The sequence below is a fragment of the Lactuca virosa genome, chromosome 7 (genome assembly GCF_052849685.1).
Source record: "Lactuca virosa cultivar CGN04683 chromosome 7, Lactuca_virosa_CGN04683_v6, whole genome shotgun sequence".
NCBI lineage: Eukaryota > Viridiplantae > Streptophyta > Magnoliopsida > Asterales > Asteraceae > Lactuca > Lactuca virosa.
Genome location: NC_136432.1, coordinates 73,321,698 through 73,336,620, shown reverse-complemented (window position 1 = coordinate 73,336,620; position 14,923 = coordinate 73,321,698). Strand labels below are relative to the sequence as shown.

At 34.4% G+C, this 14,923-nt stretch overlaps 1 protein-coding gene and 2 pseudogenes across 1 annotated transcript; 2 read left to right on the top strand and 1 right to left on the bottom strand.

Annotated features, from left to right (window-relative positions):
- Positions 1-446: 446 nt before the first annotated feature.
- Positions 447-2,303, top strand: LOC145125114 (cytokinin dehydrogenase 3-like). Its single transcript, XM_079060603.1, has 4 exons — positions 447-1,092; positions 1,398-1,525; positions 1,676-1,936; positions 2,031-2,303. Exons 1-4 carry the CDS (start codon positions 480-482, stop codon positions 2,301-2,303), a joined length of 1,275 nt encoding a protein of 424 aa, XP_078916729.1. The 5' UTR covers positions 447-479.
- A 679-nt stretch (positions 2,304-2,982) lies between these two features.
- On the top strand, positions 2,983-3,842 carry LOC145126773 (cytokinin dehydrogenase 2 pseudogene; annotated as a pseudogene).
- An 8,743-nt stretch (positions 3,843-12,585) lies between these two features.
- On the bottom strand, positions 12,586-13,014 carry LOC145126772 (secreted RxLR effector protein 161 pseudogene; annotated as a pseudogene).
- Positions 13,015-14,923: the final 1,909 nt, after the last annotated feature.

Below are 14,923 nucleotides of genomic sequence, written 5' to 3'. Positions count from 1 at the left end.
AACTCAAGGCTCAAAAGATGACTAAACTGACCACTGCTCCAATATATATATATATATATATATATATATATATATATATATATATATATATATATATATATATATATATATAATTTAAATGAAAATTACCATTTTAACAAATTATTCTAATAAAGTATTACTTTTTTACATATAGTACCTATAATAAGTTTTTTTGCATATTATAATCTTAATTTTTAATTTTTAATAATAGTTTTATAGAATATTACATGTATTAGATTTTATAAATAACATTTTATGAAAATGCTGATTTTTTATTTGTTTTTTATTATTTAAAATTATAAAAAAAAATGCAAAAATTACTAATAGCTATATTTTCTTCATTTTTTAATCTATTTTTTCCTATATATAGAGAGAGGTATCTTACGACCTTCCTTGTTTATATCCAACACATCTCTATCTCTCTCTCTCTCTCTCTCTCTCTCTTGTGTGTGCGCGTCATGGCAAAATCTCATGTACTCCGTGCATGTATACTTGTACTACACATGATAAACAACTTCGTTTCGAACATGCTAACCAAATTCACTCCATGGAGAAACACTTCATTTTCATCACTCCCACTGCCTCTTGAAATCGCAACCAAACTGTATGTAGACTCCACTTCCATTAAAACAGCTTCGTCTGACTTCGGTAAACTTTTTCAAGAAACTCCGTTTGCCGTTTTCTATCCGTCAACCGTTTCTGACATCGTCCACCTCGTGAAATCCTCCTATACCTCTTCCTCTCCGTTCAAGATCGCCGCTAGAGGCCATGGCCACTCTATCGATGGTCAGGCGATGGCAAAAGATGGGGTGGTGGTGGAAATGACGTCTTTAAGTGGCGGTATTAAAGTTTCTTGGAGTGATTATTTAGGGTTTTATGCTGATGTTGGTGGTGAGCAGCTTTGGATCGATGTTTTGAGGACGACGTTGGACCATGGATTGGCTCCAGTTTCATGGACGGATTACTTGTATCTTACTATTGGTGGTACACTTTCTAATGCAGGGATTAGTGGACAGACTTTTCTTCATGGTCCTCAGATCAGCAATGTGCATGAACTGGATGTCATAACTGGTACACACAGAACTATATGCATACACATAATTTGGTTAACTGTTAACTGGACATTTCATTTTGTTCGATATCTAATTAAAACACATTTAAAAACATAAATAAAGTGACGTTTCTGTCTCTTCCTATATATAAAAACTGAAAAGCACACACATGCATGCACACAAGACTATGGATTCTTAGACTAGTTTAGGTTGGGTGGATCATCGTTTGAAAACCAAAAATACCTCACTTGAAAGTGACTGATTATCATATCAGAGAGGTGAATTGAAACTAAAATTCTTGATGTGTTTCATGATGATTTGCAGGAAAAGGGGATTTCATGACTTGCTCTAAAAACATGAACTCTGAACTCTTTTATGGAGTTCTTGGAGGTCTTGGTCAATTTGGGATCATAACTAGGGCAAGAATTGTTCTAGACAAGGCACCGACAAGAGTAAGATCATTAAAGACTTACGGAAAATGAGTGTACCCTTTAATGCACATACTCGTGATCATATGTAAAATAGATATACTAACGTATATTTTCATATTTTTGAGAGGTACGTATCTGATATGATTTTAATTTTTGTGTGATTTCTTATAGGTGAAATGGGTTCGAATGATTTACGAAGATTTTGATATCTTCACAAAGGATCAAGAACACTTAATCTCAATTAATCATGGGCTTAATTATGTTGAAGGCTCTATAATCATGAAGAAGAGTCCTGCAAACAATTGGAGATCTTCTTTTTTCTCAATCCTTGATGAAGAGAAAGTGAATTCTTTAGCATCAACATGTGGGGTCGTTTATTGTTTAGAAGTAGTCAAGTACTACGATGAATTCAGCGTACAACCCATCAATGAGGTACGCTTCATCATGTGCATGGCATAATAATCCAAACAGTTCGACATTTGCAACCTGTATGCTCAATATTTCAATATTTTGTATGTACTTACAGGAACTTGATGACATATTCAAAGATTTGAGCTTCAAAACAGGATTTATTTTCAAGAAAGATGTTTCATATGTTGATTTTCTGAATAGAGTGAGAATTGAAGAACTAAAGCTTCAATGTAAAGGATTGTGGGATGTTCCTCATCCTTGGCTAAATCTATTTGTCCCAAAATCGGGCATTTTGGAATTTAATCAACACGTATTCGTTGATATTATTCAAAAAGAGGCCAAGAGCTCGGGCCCGTTTCTCGTGTACCCGATGAAGCGGACAAGGTAATTAAATATTAATTTCTCATATATATATATATATATATATATATATATATATATATATATATATATATATATATATATATATATATATATATATATATATATGAGATAGTTAAGGTAAAAATGACTATATTCCGGGTCTTAATTAGTCTAGAAAATTAAAGAATAATATATTTTACCTTGATAAAGTTAGGGAAAATTTAATTAATTTATTTATTCGAGCTAGCTGCTTGATAGATGAATCAATATCTAATACTTCATTTTTTACTAATAGAGAAATAATAATTTTTTTGTCAACATACAAAAACTGAATTATTTTGTTTATCTATTAATTAATTTTTTCTAGTCTTTTGAAACAATTGCTTTAGAATTTTAAAGTGATTACTTACCCATTTCCAATGATTAATTTCCATACCAAATAAAAAAATTATTAGTAAAACAAATTACGACATGAGTTAAATGTCTTTTAATTCAGTAACTTTTTTTCTTCACAAAGTAAAAATTAATATTATTGTTTTGTGCTTTTCCCTAGAAACCATATTTCATTAATACCGGTAATAGTAAAAAAAAAATGTGGGATAATTTCAAATTTTAGATATGAAAATGGACATTTTCGGGTATAAACATGCATTCCGTGGAGGTAGCTCCCTGGAGCTCCGCGGAATCTACTATAGTTCCGCGGAATGGCAAAATCGTAAATAAATTAGCGTATTTAAAAAAAAAAAAAAAATTCAAGATCCATTCTGCGGAGCTACAGTGGATTCCGCGGAGGTAGCTCCGAGGAAATTGATCTTCAGTTTTTTTTTTTTTTTTCAAATCGATTAAAAAAAATCTCCTCCAATGATTCTTTTATGTAATGATCTCTAATTAAAAGACTAATTTTTTTCCAACTCACATTCTTACGAAACATTGTCAAAAAAAAATCATACTATCATAATCTTTTCTTGAAAATAATTAGTTGGACGATTGAATATAAACCCAGAAAAATCGATTTGAAAAAAAAAAAAAAAACCTGAAGATCCATTCCTCGGAGCTACCTCCGCGAAATCTACTGTAGCTCCGCGGAATGGATCTTGAGTGTTTTTTTTTTTAATACACTAATTTATTTACCAGGAAATGTCCATTTTCATGTCTAAATTTTGAAATTATCCCCCATTTTTTTACTATTACCTGTATTTTCCCAAAAAAAAAAAATCTTCTTCTTGTTAACAATTTTAACTGAAAAAAATTGTGCTAAAATTACAGGTGGGATGATAGGATGTCGGCCACCATACCAGACGAAGATGAAGATGTGTTTTACACCATTGGTTTATTGCATTCAGCAAGAAACACCGAAGATGGGAAAATCATCGACGATCAAAACAAAAAGATATTAAATGTATGTGCTGAAATTGGAATAGAAATCAAGCAATATCTTCCAAGATATTACACAACAAAAGAAGAGTGGATAAAGCATTTCGGTGCAAAATGGAGTTTATTTGAAGAAAGGAAAGCCAAGTATGATCCAAAACTGATATTGTCTCCCGGGCAAAGAATTTTCTAATTGCAGCTAACGGAATAATTTGATTATATATATATATATATATATATATATATATATATATATATATATATATATATATATATATATATATATATGAACAGTAATGTTTAGTTTATATCACTTCTGGCCCACAATTATCTATACTTTGACAAATGAGGTCCTTTGTTTTGTTCTTGCTGCCATTTGAAAGAGTGTTATTTAGAAGTGGATCTTCGTATTGCATTGTAATCTATTTAATTTATAATAGAAAGGTCTATTAGTATAATAATTTCATTGTAGGTTACCTAGCAGTTCCCATTTGAAAGAGTGTTATTTAGAAGTGGATCTTCGTATTGCATTGTAATCTATTTAATTTATAATAGAGGGGTCTATTAGTATAATAATTTCATTGTAGGTTACCTAGCAGTTCCCATGTCACTGTACATGATAATCATAAAACAATTTAGCACATAAATGTGTCCAAATAAGCACATATAATGATTTTCCTTAGACTCCACTAAGTATTTTTCTTTTCTATCAAGCACATATTAAAGCTTCCTAGACTCACCTTCTAGGATCTTTCCTGCTTTACAACAATCCTCTAAGTCTCATATGATATGGATTCATAAAAACCTTGAGCGTTTAAGTATTTATTCTAAAGACAATGTAAATTCAGAAATAGTTATAATATTAACTCTTCGTATTCCTTTTAGTACAGTCCCCAGCCTGTAGGGTTTACTATATATGAATGTACTCTGCTGGTATGGAGACAAACGCTCTTCATTTACTTATACCACCTTTTGATACTTGCAAATCGCTAAGCGCGTCATTATATCTCTTCACTTCATCATCCTTTACTTTATATGAGTTAATCCTAAAACGTCTGCTTCTCAGTTGCATGTCTTTTATGTATACTTCATAGAAGTCAATCCCAAGAAGTCTTCACTTTAACATGTTCTACTACCTTCCACCTAGTCCATTGTCGTCTCCTGACATAAACATTTCTCTTAGTGAAATACCATAGATGTATCGCCTGTTTAGCTAAGTCTTCTATCTTACTAAAAAAGTAAGTTACCCAACATTTTACCAATTAATGACTATAATTAATTACCATCCCAGTGCTATAGGTTAAAGTTGGTTAAACATACTAAGGAATTCTCATAAGGATGTGATAGAAATTAATTTGTCACTTAGTATTATTGTTAGGATGTAAAGTGGATAACTAGCAAAACTAAAAGCACACAAGACACAATATGTAGGTGGTTCGGTCAAGGTGACCTACATCCACATGTAGTAGGGGAGTATTCTTTATTTCAGAGCTCTCAAACAGAGGTTACAATTACAATTTCACAGAGATTCGCCTATCACTATATAATTACAAGACATTTCAAATGACTTGGCATGCATCCCTATTTCCATTTAAGGGATCATACCTAAAACCCTAATAGGCCAAGTCATTGGCCTAAAGGCCCATGAATGGTGTTAACCAATCATAATCCACCATGCAACATCTTCTGCAACATTCATCTATGTCATACAACCCATGATCATTAGCAACGCACATGATGAATCATCAGGAGCTATAGTGATGCATCATGATGCACAGGTGGCGCATCATGAACACTAGTGTTGTTTCATCCATCATGGTGGCGCATCAAGGTGTATTCCTTGATCATTATCAACTTCATGGAATCCTTGGACAATCGTGAGCATCATAGAGGACTTCATAGAATAAGTCTCATCAAGGAACACAAGTGGTGCATCCTTGCAAAAAGATGGCGCATCAACATGAGAATGGCGCTTCTTGTGCAAGAAATGGTGCTTCTTCTCCAGGGATGACGCTTTCGTCTTATGAGTGGTGTTCTTAGAACCATAGTGGTGCTTCTTCCTTCAAAGTGGTGCTTCTTCCTCTAGAATGGCGCTTCTACCTACAAAATGGCGCTTCTAGAACCATATTGGCACTTCTTCCTTAAAAGTGGCATACCTTGACAATGACTGGCACATCCACATTATCGACGACACTTCTTAATCCATAATGGCACTTCAAGCATAGGATGGCGCTTCATGATCATTGATGGCGCATCTATTGGGTTTTGGTATAATACAACATCCTATGGTGCACATATAACCCTAAATACCTTGGATCTATGTTTTCATTAATAATACATGCAAATGGTTTCCAAGGTATTGAACCTATAGCTAGCATGCAATTGTCATACAAACTACATAAGCTACTAGATAGTGTAACATACCTTTTTGTGTGTCTGGAGGTCTTGATGTATTTGGCCTTAAGAACTTAGCCCCAATAGTGTGGAAGCCTCAAATGAAGTCACAACACATCAAGGACAAAGGTAGGACTTGAGAGAGAATCTCCATGCACTCTAAAACCTTCATGAACTCCAAGAACATGCACACACACACTAAGGGTGGCGGTTTTTAGGTCATAACATATGTATTTATATGTGTTGAATTCTAAGAGTCATGGGTATAACCCAAACCCATATCCATGGATCTTATGATCCATGATTCATGTGGCCCAACTCTTTATGTATCCATACATAAACTTGGTCCAACATGGATCATAAGCCCAACACATATAAATATAACTAATTACCATAATTAGTCCCCATAGTTTTAATTAGTCTCTTTTTATCACCAAATTAATTCCAAATTAATTCTTGATCAATACTAATTAAAACATATGACTTCATATTAATATATTAGAACTTATAATATATTAATAAATCATATATAACCTCTTCTCTCAAAAGTCCATCCTAACAAATTGTCCTGATGATATGCAACCCAAATGGACCATGCTACTCTCGGGTCGAATACATACCAATAATAGTTATGGGCTTAGACATCTAATCCAACAGTCTCCCACTTGGATAAGTCTAAAACTATTGTTGCGTATGACTCCAAAACCTGACTAGAAATCGTAGCTCTTAAAGCCGCTGTCGAACTCTGAACAAATCAATGACGCGTCCATTAAATAAGGTATCATATATTCCTCCATTCTAGATATCATATGGACTGAGACATGGATTATAATCATTCTCTCTGTCCATTTGTTGTTTCCCGATTTCCGATTTATGACGACTGACTAATTGAACAAATCAAAGCAGTCCTGGCCCGACCGAGCACTTACGTTTGTCATCACCAAATCATCGAGGGGCCCACAGATATCGCTTTTATCCCTCCAAGGGTAAAAGGAATGGATAAACTTCGACTCATATGCTTGTTCTACTACTTGTTGAATTATACACAAAGGCACGTTTTTATAACATCGAGTTACCAAATGCGTTTACGTGCAATCAATGTATAACCAACTCATAGGCAACAAGTCATATCTCTAGGTTTGAAGAATATAAGATATTATCGTCTCATGATCACTCGTGATAAAATCCATGAAGTGATTCAAATGAGCGTGGGTTGAATCCAATACTCGAATCCCTATTCCAGGAGTACTCATGAATGTTGCAGTAACTCTTACTATGTCCACTACCTTGGACATCTACAAACCCGATTCATGACAATCTTGCCTTAATACCTACTTCCAACGTATTATCGACTGTGGATGGTTTGAATAACTTAATCATTCGGAAAGAATAACCTAGTTATTCTGGAAGTCAAAACATGCAAAGTGAAACACAAGAATAATACTAATCCTCTATGGTCCCAAGCACCTTTGAGAGTAAATAAAACACCTTTTATTTAAACACCATATTGATTACTCATTATTCATTGTATAATGTTTCAAATAATCAACTTTATACTTGAATCAAAATAATAGTTGTCCCATGCTCCAAGCATGTAAACTATGTTTTCTAAACACTAGTCATGCCATACACCAAGTATGCACACTATGTTTATCTATGATCTTTACTTTGTGAAATATATTAATTGAACATGATTCCAATGATGCTCATTTCACAATCCTAAATCTTTATCGTAAATGTAAGAATTCCAAATTCCTACCATTTAACGAAATCTGTTAGATTCTAATCTTATATGCATTGATCCTCTCGTAATGACTATGCACAAAGTCACAAAGACTTGTCAACAGACATTACAGAGTATTCCACTAGAGATCAATTCCATGGAAACGAAGTCTCAAATTCAAAGTGCATTACTTTGAACATCCTTCTTGCATTAAGCTTTCTAATCTTACACAAATTTGAAGAACAACTTCCACCTATGGAAACCTTTCCAGATTCGCATTTTGACTATCACTTCTGAACAAGAGTTGCCTCTTTTCAGAATATGTTAATACGGTCCTTCCAAAATTAACAATATACTTCAAACTGTCCATGAGCAACCAATCTTTGGTAAACCTCAGATTGTCCTCGACAATTGCTTAATCATTTTAGTCATATTCAATTCTAGATCTTCTATCCTCTTAATGCCTTGAGCATTTGGAAAATTTAGAAAGGATGAATATTATAGCACATGCAATCGATCCTATATCCGAAGTATATGGGACACGATTTATGACGTCTCACATAAAGACGTGATCATAGACCACTCTTTTGCTACAATATTTTTTATTTGCCATGTTTTCAAAATTTGACTATGAAGAGGGATGCCGTAATCATAATCGAATTTTGAGAACGCAATATATATAGAATTTCCATGTGTTGAACCATTCCAACATAAAATTCATATATATATCCTTGAATAAAGATGATCAAAATCTCAATCTAAGCTTTTATAATTGAAATGAAGTATAATTTCCTCTCCCTTAATTATAGCAAAACAACTTTTCCCAATTGAAACTTTTGTTTTCTATAATTAATACTTAACATAATAATCATGCTCCTACTTACATGATAATTATTAGCATATCACTTATGCTCCCACTAGCTTTGACATGTATCCAGAAATCAGTTGGACTTCTAGAAATCAATACTTTATTGACTTTCTTACCAAAGTTCAGACTTCTGATACAAGATGTTTCGATAAAACTTTATCAAAATCATACACCTTTCCTTAGATAGCACACATGTGTGTCTTAACAATTTCAGAACTATGAAAAGGGATGCCGTAATCATAGTCTCAATTGCTTAGACCTTTGCTATTTCTCACAAGTCCATGTTAGTGTGCTGGTTAACCACACGCGCTCCACAAACGACTTTGAGAATGCAAATAACACATTTGCTATCTACTTAAAATCTACTTAGTGAAAGTGTTTCCTCACCATCATTTTCATGAATCATAGAGAAACCTTATGACACTTAGATTTTATGGTGAATGAGTTCCTATCCATGTGAATTTGTCAAACCATAATCACAAGACAAGGTTAGTGACAAATCCAAACTCATATGGACCGAACTTGTGCAATCTTAATTTCTTGCCACTTGGCAGCACAAGGGCCTGCCATTGCTTCCAAGTTGTTATGCACCCAATGCAAAACCAACTTTAACTGGAATGGGCACAGAAACAGGAATATGTTAACATGATAGGTTATAAACCTCAAGTCGTGTGCTAGTGATAAACTACAGGTTTTATTCCTGATTAGATCTTGAAACTCTTTCAGGATCTTTTAGACTCCCACTGTCCTCTTGACATATAAGACTCTCTTGCCAAGAACCATTCCTTGACAAACAAATATTGAAGGGATAGTGCAGATTCTTATCAAGAAAAACACTTCACACAATTGGCCTTAGTTGGTCTTTGTTTTATCCAAAACATCACAACTTACCAATTTCAAATGTACAAGAGTAGGACATCTTTTACTCTTACATTTGACTAGTGTTAATAAACCTTCTTTAAGATGTATTCACTCAAGTTACAATCTTGGAGTATGACTCTAAGACTTGTTTAGAAACGAAGTATGATTCATCTTCTTGATCTAACCATTCCTACAATTCAAGATTCCTCTTCTTAGTCATAAGAATGCACTAATATGTCCTTAGAGAATCAATTGTGATATGGTTTCATAATCACTAAGATAATCATAAAACAAGATACTCAAGTACTCTCCCATCTTTTCAGATTGGAGAAACTTTTATCTTCCTGCCTTATTTGATTCTTCTTATTCGTTCTGCCTAACATTGATACTTTTCCAATGTTTTAGAATTATACTTAAACTTGTAAGTATAACCATATTTGCTAAGCTTTAGTAAATCATGACGAATAGTCTCATCATTCTTTGTGGTGGACCTGACCAGTGCACACTCAAGTGTACCTGATCCCCTGATCCTTTCACTTGACTCACATATGCATGTGAACAATGAATTAGTCTTAATTTCCCAAAGATGAAAATTCTCATCCATCATACAATACAAGTCGCATGACTCCAAGTTTCTACCCAACTGAAACTTGGGTGATGAGGATCTTTCCTTATTTGGTAAATTATGACACTACCACAGTCGAAAGAATCAAATCCATTTTTCGAATATTGCTATCAATGGAAACATATAAACAACAAATTTTCACAAATGCCACTGTAAGGATATTATATGTTGTTATGTATTCCTAAGCAATCTATCACAACTCTTTAAGTAACAGCTCAAAATTCTTCCTTTAAGCTTCCTCTTCACTTTGATTCTTTTCAACATCAACATGTGACCCAGTCACATCAGGTAATAAGAATCTCCAAATAGGAACTTAATAGAGTTAGACAATGGACTTTTCCTGAAGTAAAGTCAAACTTATTGACTTTACCATCCTAATGACCTTTCAGGTAAATTTGGCAGCTTCGCAACCAATGCCCCTTCCTTTGGCAATAGAAGGTTTGGGAAGTCGATCTTCTAATCAAATTTTCTTTTACCAGTGCTCAAAATCATTGCTGACTCAGCAGCACCAATCAAATAGGTAAGATCATTTAGGGTCAAGTCATGGTCTGTCACATAGTAGTCCCAAAGGAACTCACTATGTGACTTAGAAAGTGATTAAACATCCAACTTTCTCAAGATTTTGACACCCAACTCTCCCGGCTTGTCAATACGTGACTTCATCTCCAAGATGTGATCACACATAGACCTTGCTTGCCAATAGGGCTTGAGTGACCTTGAACTTGTGGGTTAGGGAGAATAATTAGAGGGGGTGAAGGATGATTTGGGAAGATCATAGTTGTCTGAACCAGACATCTACAATGGGAGATATTCAAGTTAGTTGATTTAAGTCCTTAATATAACACCCAATATGAAATATTAAGGCTAGGACTCAACACAATATTTTATAACTTGGAAGAGGGATGCCGTAATCCAAGCTATAAGATATTTGAAGGTAGGCGGATGACGATTCACCAATTTCCACCATGAAAAACGAAATAATTTATTAGGATTTAATTGGATTTGAAACTCCTAGATCTTTTGAGATTCATTGAACTTTTCAATGGCATGTTTCAATCTCGATTGTGCCCTCTCAAATTTTGTGACTGGGATGCCGAGGATCACAAAACAAGGTGTGAATAACCATGCAAATTCACTTGGTACCCTTAATATTATCACCTAATCAATGTGCCGGTTAACCACACACGCTCCATCGATCTATGATAAACATTAAGTCACCCTTTGCCATCCTTACTAGTCCAAGTTAGTGTGCCGGTTAACCACACACGCTCCACCAACGACTTGGTAAGGTACAAAGTGTGAATTTCATGGGTTAGCACCAAATTCACATTTTCCTAAGTAACTAAGATTGGGAATTTATAATTGTTTAGTTACTTAGTATTTATCATTAATACTTTTAATGAAGGGAGAATTATAGTCCTGTCAAACCCGTTCGGCTAACGACCCTCCACCAGTCAAGGAAGCGGTGGGTGAGAGTGGACACCCATTAAACTGCCATTTTATAGGCAGTAACCTTATACCCCCCCCCCCCCCCTTATAGACCGGCTTCGTAAATGTGGCCTACTAACGGTAAGACTGACTTTTACTCTTATACATATATATAAATATTAAACCTATAATATTATAATAGTATAAGGGTTGAATTTTAAACTATTAAAATTCTAAGGGTTTAACTTGGAACTAAAGTATTCATGGGGGGAAACTTTACAAATTCCAAAACTTGAGGGCAAGTTTTGAAAATATTCAAAACCATTTAATTCCATAACTTATGTGTTTAAAGTAGTTTTAATTAAAACTCTTCAAGTTCCATAACTTGAGGACAAGTTATGGAAGACTTTAAACTATTAAAGAATGTAACTCTTCTTCTTTTGTAACTTATGGAACTAATTAAGGTTACACATTTTTATTATTTAATGAAGTGACTCTTGAACCTCCATAACTTGAGGACAAGTTATGGAGTCATAAAACCATTTAATGAGGACAAGACTCTTCATTTTGTAACCTTTGCCAATTTTATGAGTTTTAAGAAACTTAAATGTGACCTTTCATGTAACTTGAGGACAAGTTACACAAACACATTTTAGAATCAACTCTTAGATTAAAATGGATTAAAGACACATAATCAATTAATTTTTTTCTATTAATCTAAACAACTCATACGAACAAAGATAATTCACATCAAACTTTTTCATGTAACTAGCATAACTTTTAAACTAACACAAAACATGACTCTTGTGAACATCAACTAAGTCCAACCAAAGCTTGAACTTCTCCGTAGGCAATGACTTTTTCAATATATATGTTAGATTCACTTGTGTATCAATCTTTAGTATTGAGAACATGCATGTTTCCAGAATGTCACGAACGAAATTCAATCTGACATCAATGTGCTTCGTCTTCTCATGATATATATAGGATTCTTTGCAAGATTCAACGCACTCTGACTGTCACAGTATAATACAGGCTTATCCACCTTCAGAAAAAAGACTTCGAATAAGCCCGTGTAACCATGTTTCTTCCTTTATTCCTTCTGTAATAGACATGTACATAGATTCAACTGTAGAAAAAGTAATGGTATCTTGTAATGTTGGCTTCCAATTGATGTCACATCCGAACAAAGTGAAAATATAACACGTCTGTGACCTACACTTCAATAAATCACCACCATGATCAGAGTCCGCATATCCAACCAACTCACTTTTCGTATTAGTTCCATACACGAAGCTAACATCCATCATTCCCTTCAAGTATTGCAAGATCCACTTGACTGCTTCCCAATGAGCCTTCCTTGGATTGCCCATAAATCTTCTTACTACACTAACTAAATGAGCCAAATCAGGTATGGTACAGACCATTGCATACATAAGACTTCCAACACTAGAGTATGGAACCATGTTCATGTGCTTCCTTTCTTTATTAGTTGTGGGTGTAGTATCTCGACCAAGTTTAAAATGAGCTACCAAACGAGTTCCAATTAGTTTGGACAGATCATAATTGAAATACTATATAACTTTCTTAATGTACTTTTTTTTTTTTGAGAAATACACAACCTCCATGCTCTTCCATCCCATTAAACCTCCATTCCAAGTATCTTCTTTGTTGCTCCCAAATCCTTCATTTCAAACTCATTTTTGAGGGTCGCCTTGAAGTCATTTATTCCAGGAATGTCCTTGGCTGCGATGATCATGTCATCAACATATAGCAACAAATATATGTAGGAATCTGGTGATAATTCCTTTGAGTAAACATAATTGTTAAACTGGTTCCGAATGTAGCCATGTGATATCATGAATGAATCAAATCTATTGCACCGTTGCCTTAGAGATTGCTTCAAACCATACAAACACTTCTTCAGAAAACATACATGATCTTTCTTAGAATCAATGAACCCCTCTAGTTGTGACACGTAAATTTTCTCTTCTAAATTCCCATGAAGAAATGCAGTTTTCACATCAAGCTGTTCAAGATCCAGATCAAATGCACTCACCATGTCCAAAAGAACCTAAATTGTTTTGTGCTTCACAACCGGTGAGAACACCTCGTGATAATCAATTCCTTATTTCTAAGAAAACTTTTTTTCCACCAAAGTTGCCTTGAACCTAATTGGTTTAAATCCTGATATCCCTTCCTTCTTCTTAAAGATCCATTTGCATTCCACTGGTTTTGCTCCCTTTGGTAATGGAACTATATCCAATGTTTCATTCTTCTCTAAAGATTGAATTTTTTTTCATTCATGGCCATCAACCAATTAGTTGTTTTTTTACTCTCAATGACCTCTTTACATTGAGGCCCCTTAGTGTCAATGTCTTCTCCAGTTGCCAAAGCAAAAGCAATGGAGTCAAGATCACTAGAATTGACACATCCCACATATCTATCAGGTTTCCGAATAACCCTCTTTGATGTCCTCCTTCCCGACATCAGCACCACTATACGAAGATCCCATGGGTTGCTCTTGGATTTTATCTTGTCCAGATTGTTCATTTCTTCCTTACTCTTCATCACTTATCATAACTGGGTCTGGAGTTTGAGATGAAAACTCTACATTCTGGTTAGCACCCTGATCTTTGTTCCCTGCTCATGATAAATTTAGGAGTTCTTCCTTCTTCTATAGACCACAATCAATAACCTTTTACTCCTATTTTATATCCTAGAGATATGCACTTCATTTCCCTTGGCTTAAGCTTGCCATCATTCACATGCGCATACGTGGGGCATACAAATATATGTAAGCTAGAAAATTCAGAGGGTTTCCCAGATCATACCTCTTGAGGAATCTGTTGGGTACAAAGTTATCCATGTATGACATTGTAAATGGCTTGACTTTTTTAGACCCACTTGCATGTGGTAAATTAGCCTTGTGACATGAGAGATAAAGATAGAGATAGAGGGAGAGCGAGAGAGAGAGAGAGAGAGAGAGAGAGAGAGAGAGACATGTAAACACCTCTATATAAGGTGGGTTCATACCACTTGTAGAGGTGTGTTTGAGAGATGTAACATTGAGAGATGTAACATTGAGAGTGTTAGTGTATGTTAATTATGTAGATTTAGATCTAGATCCTTTTTGTAACACCTTTCTTAATCGAATGCATCTCATAAACACCGAAATCACCGTGTTCTTTGTGTGTTCTTTAATTCCGCATGCCAAACCAATGTTCATAATTCACATCAATTGGTATCAGAGCGGGTCTTCGAAGATCAACATGATTTTGTGAAGAAACGATTCTCAATTTGGCAACAATCATCACAATTGGAGCATTTATGGTGAGTCTCTCTATGATCTCTCTAAATCTCTTTGATTCGTGC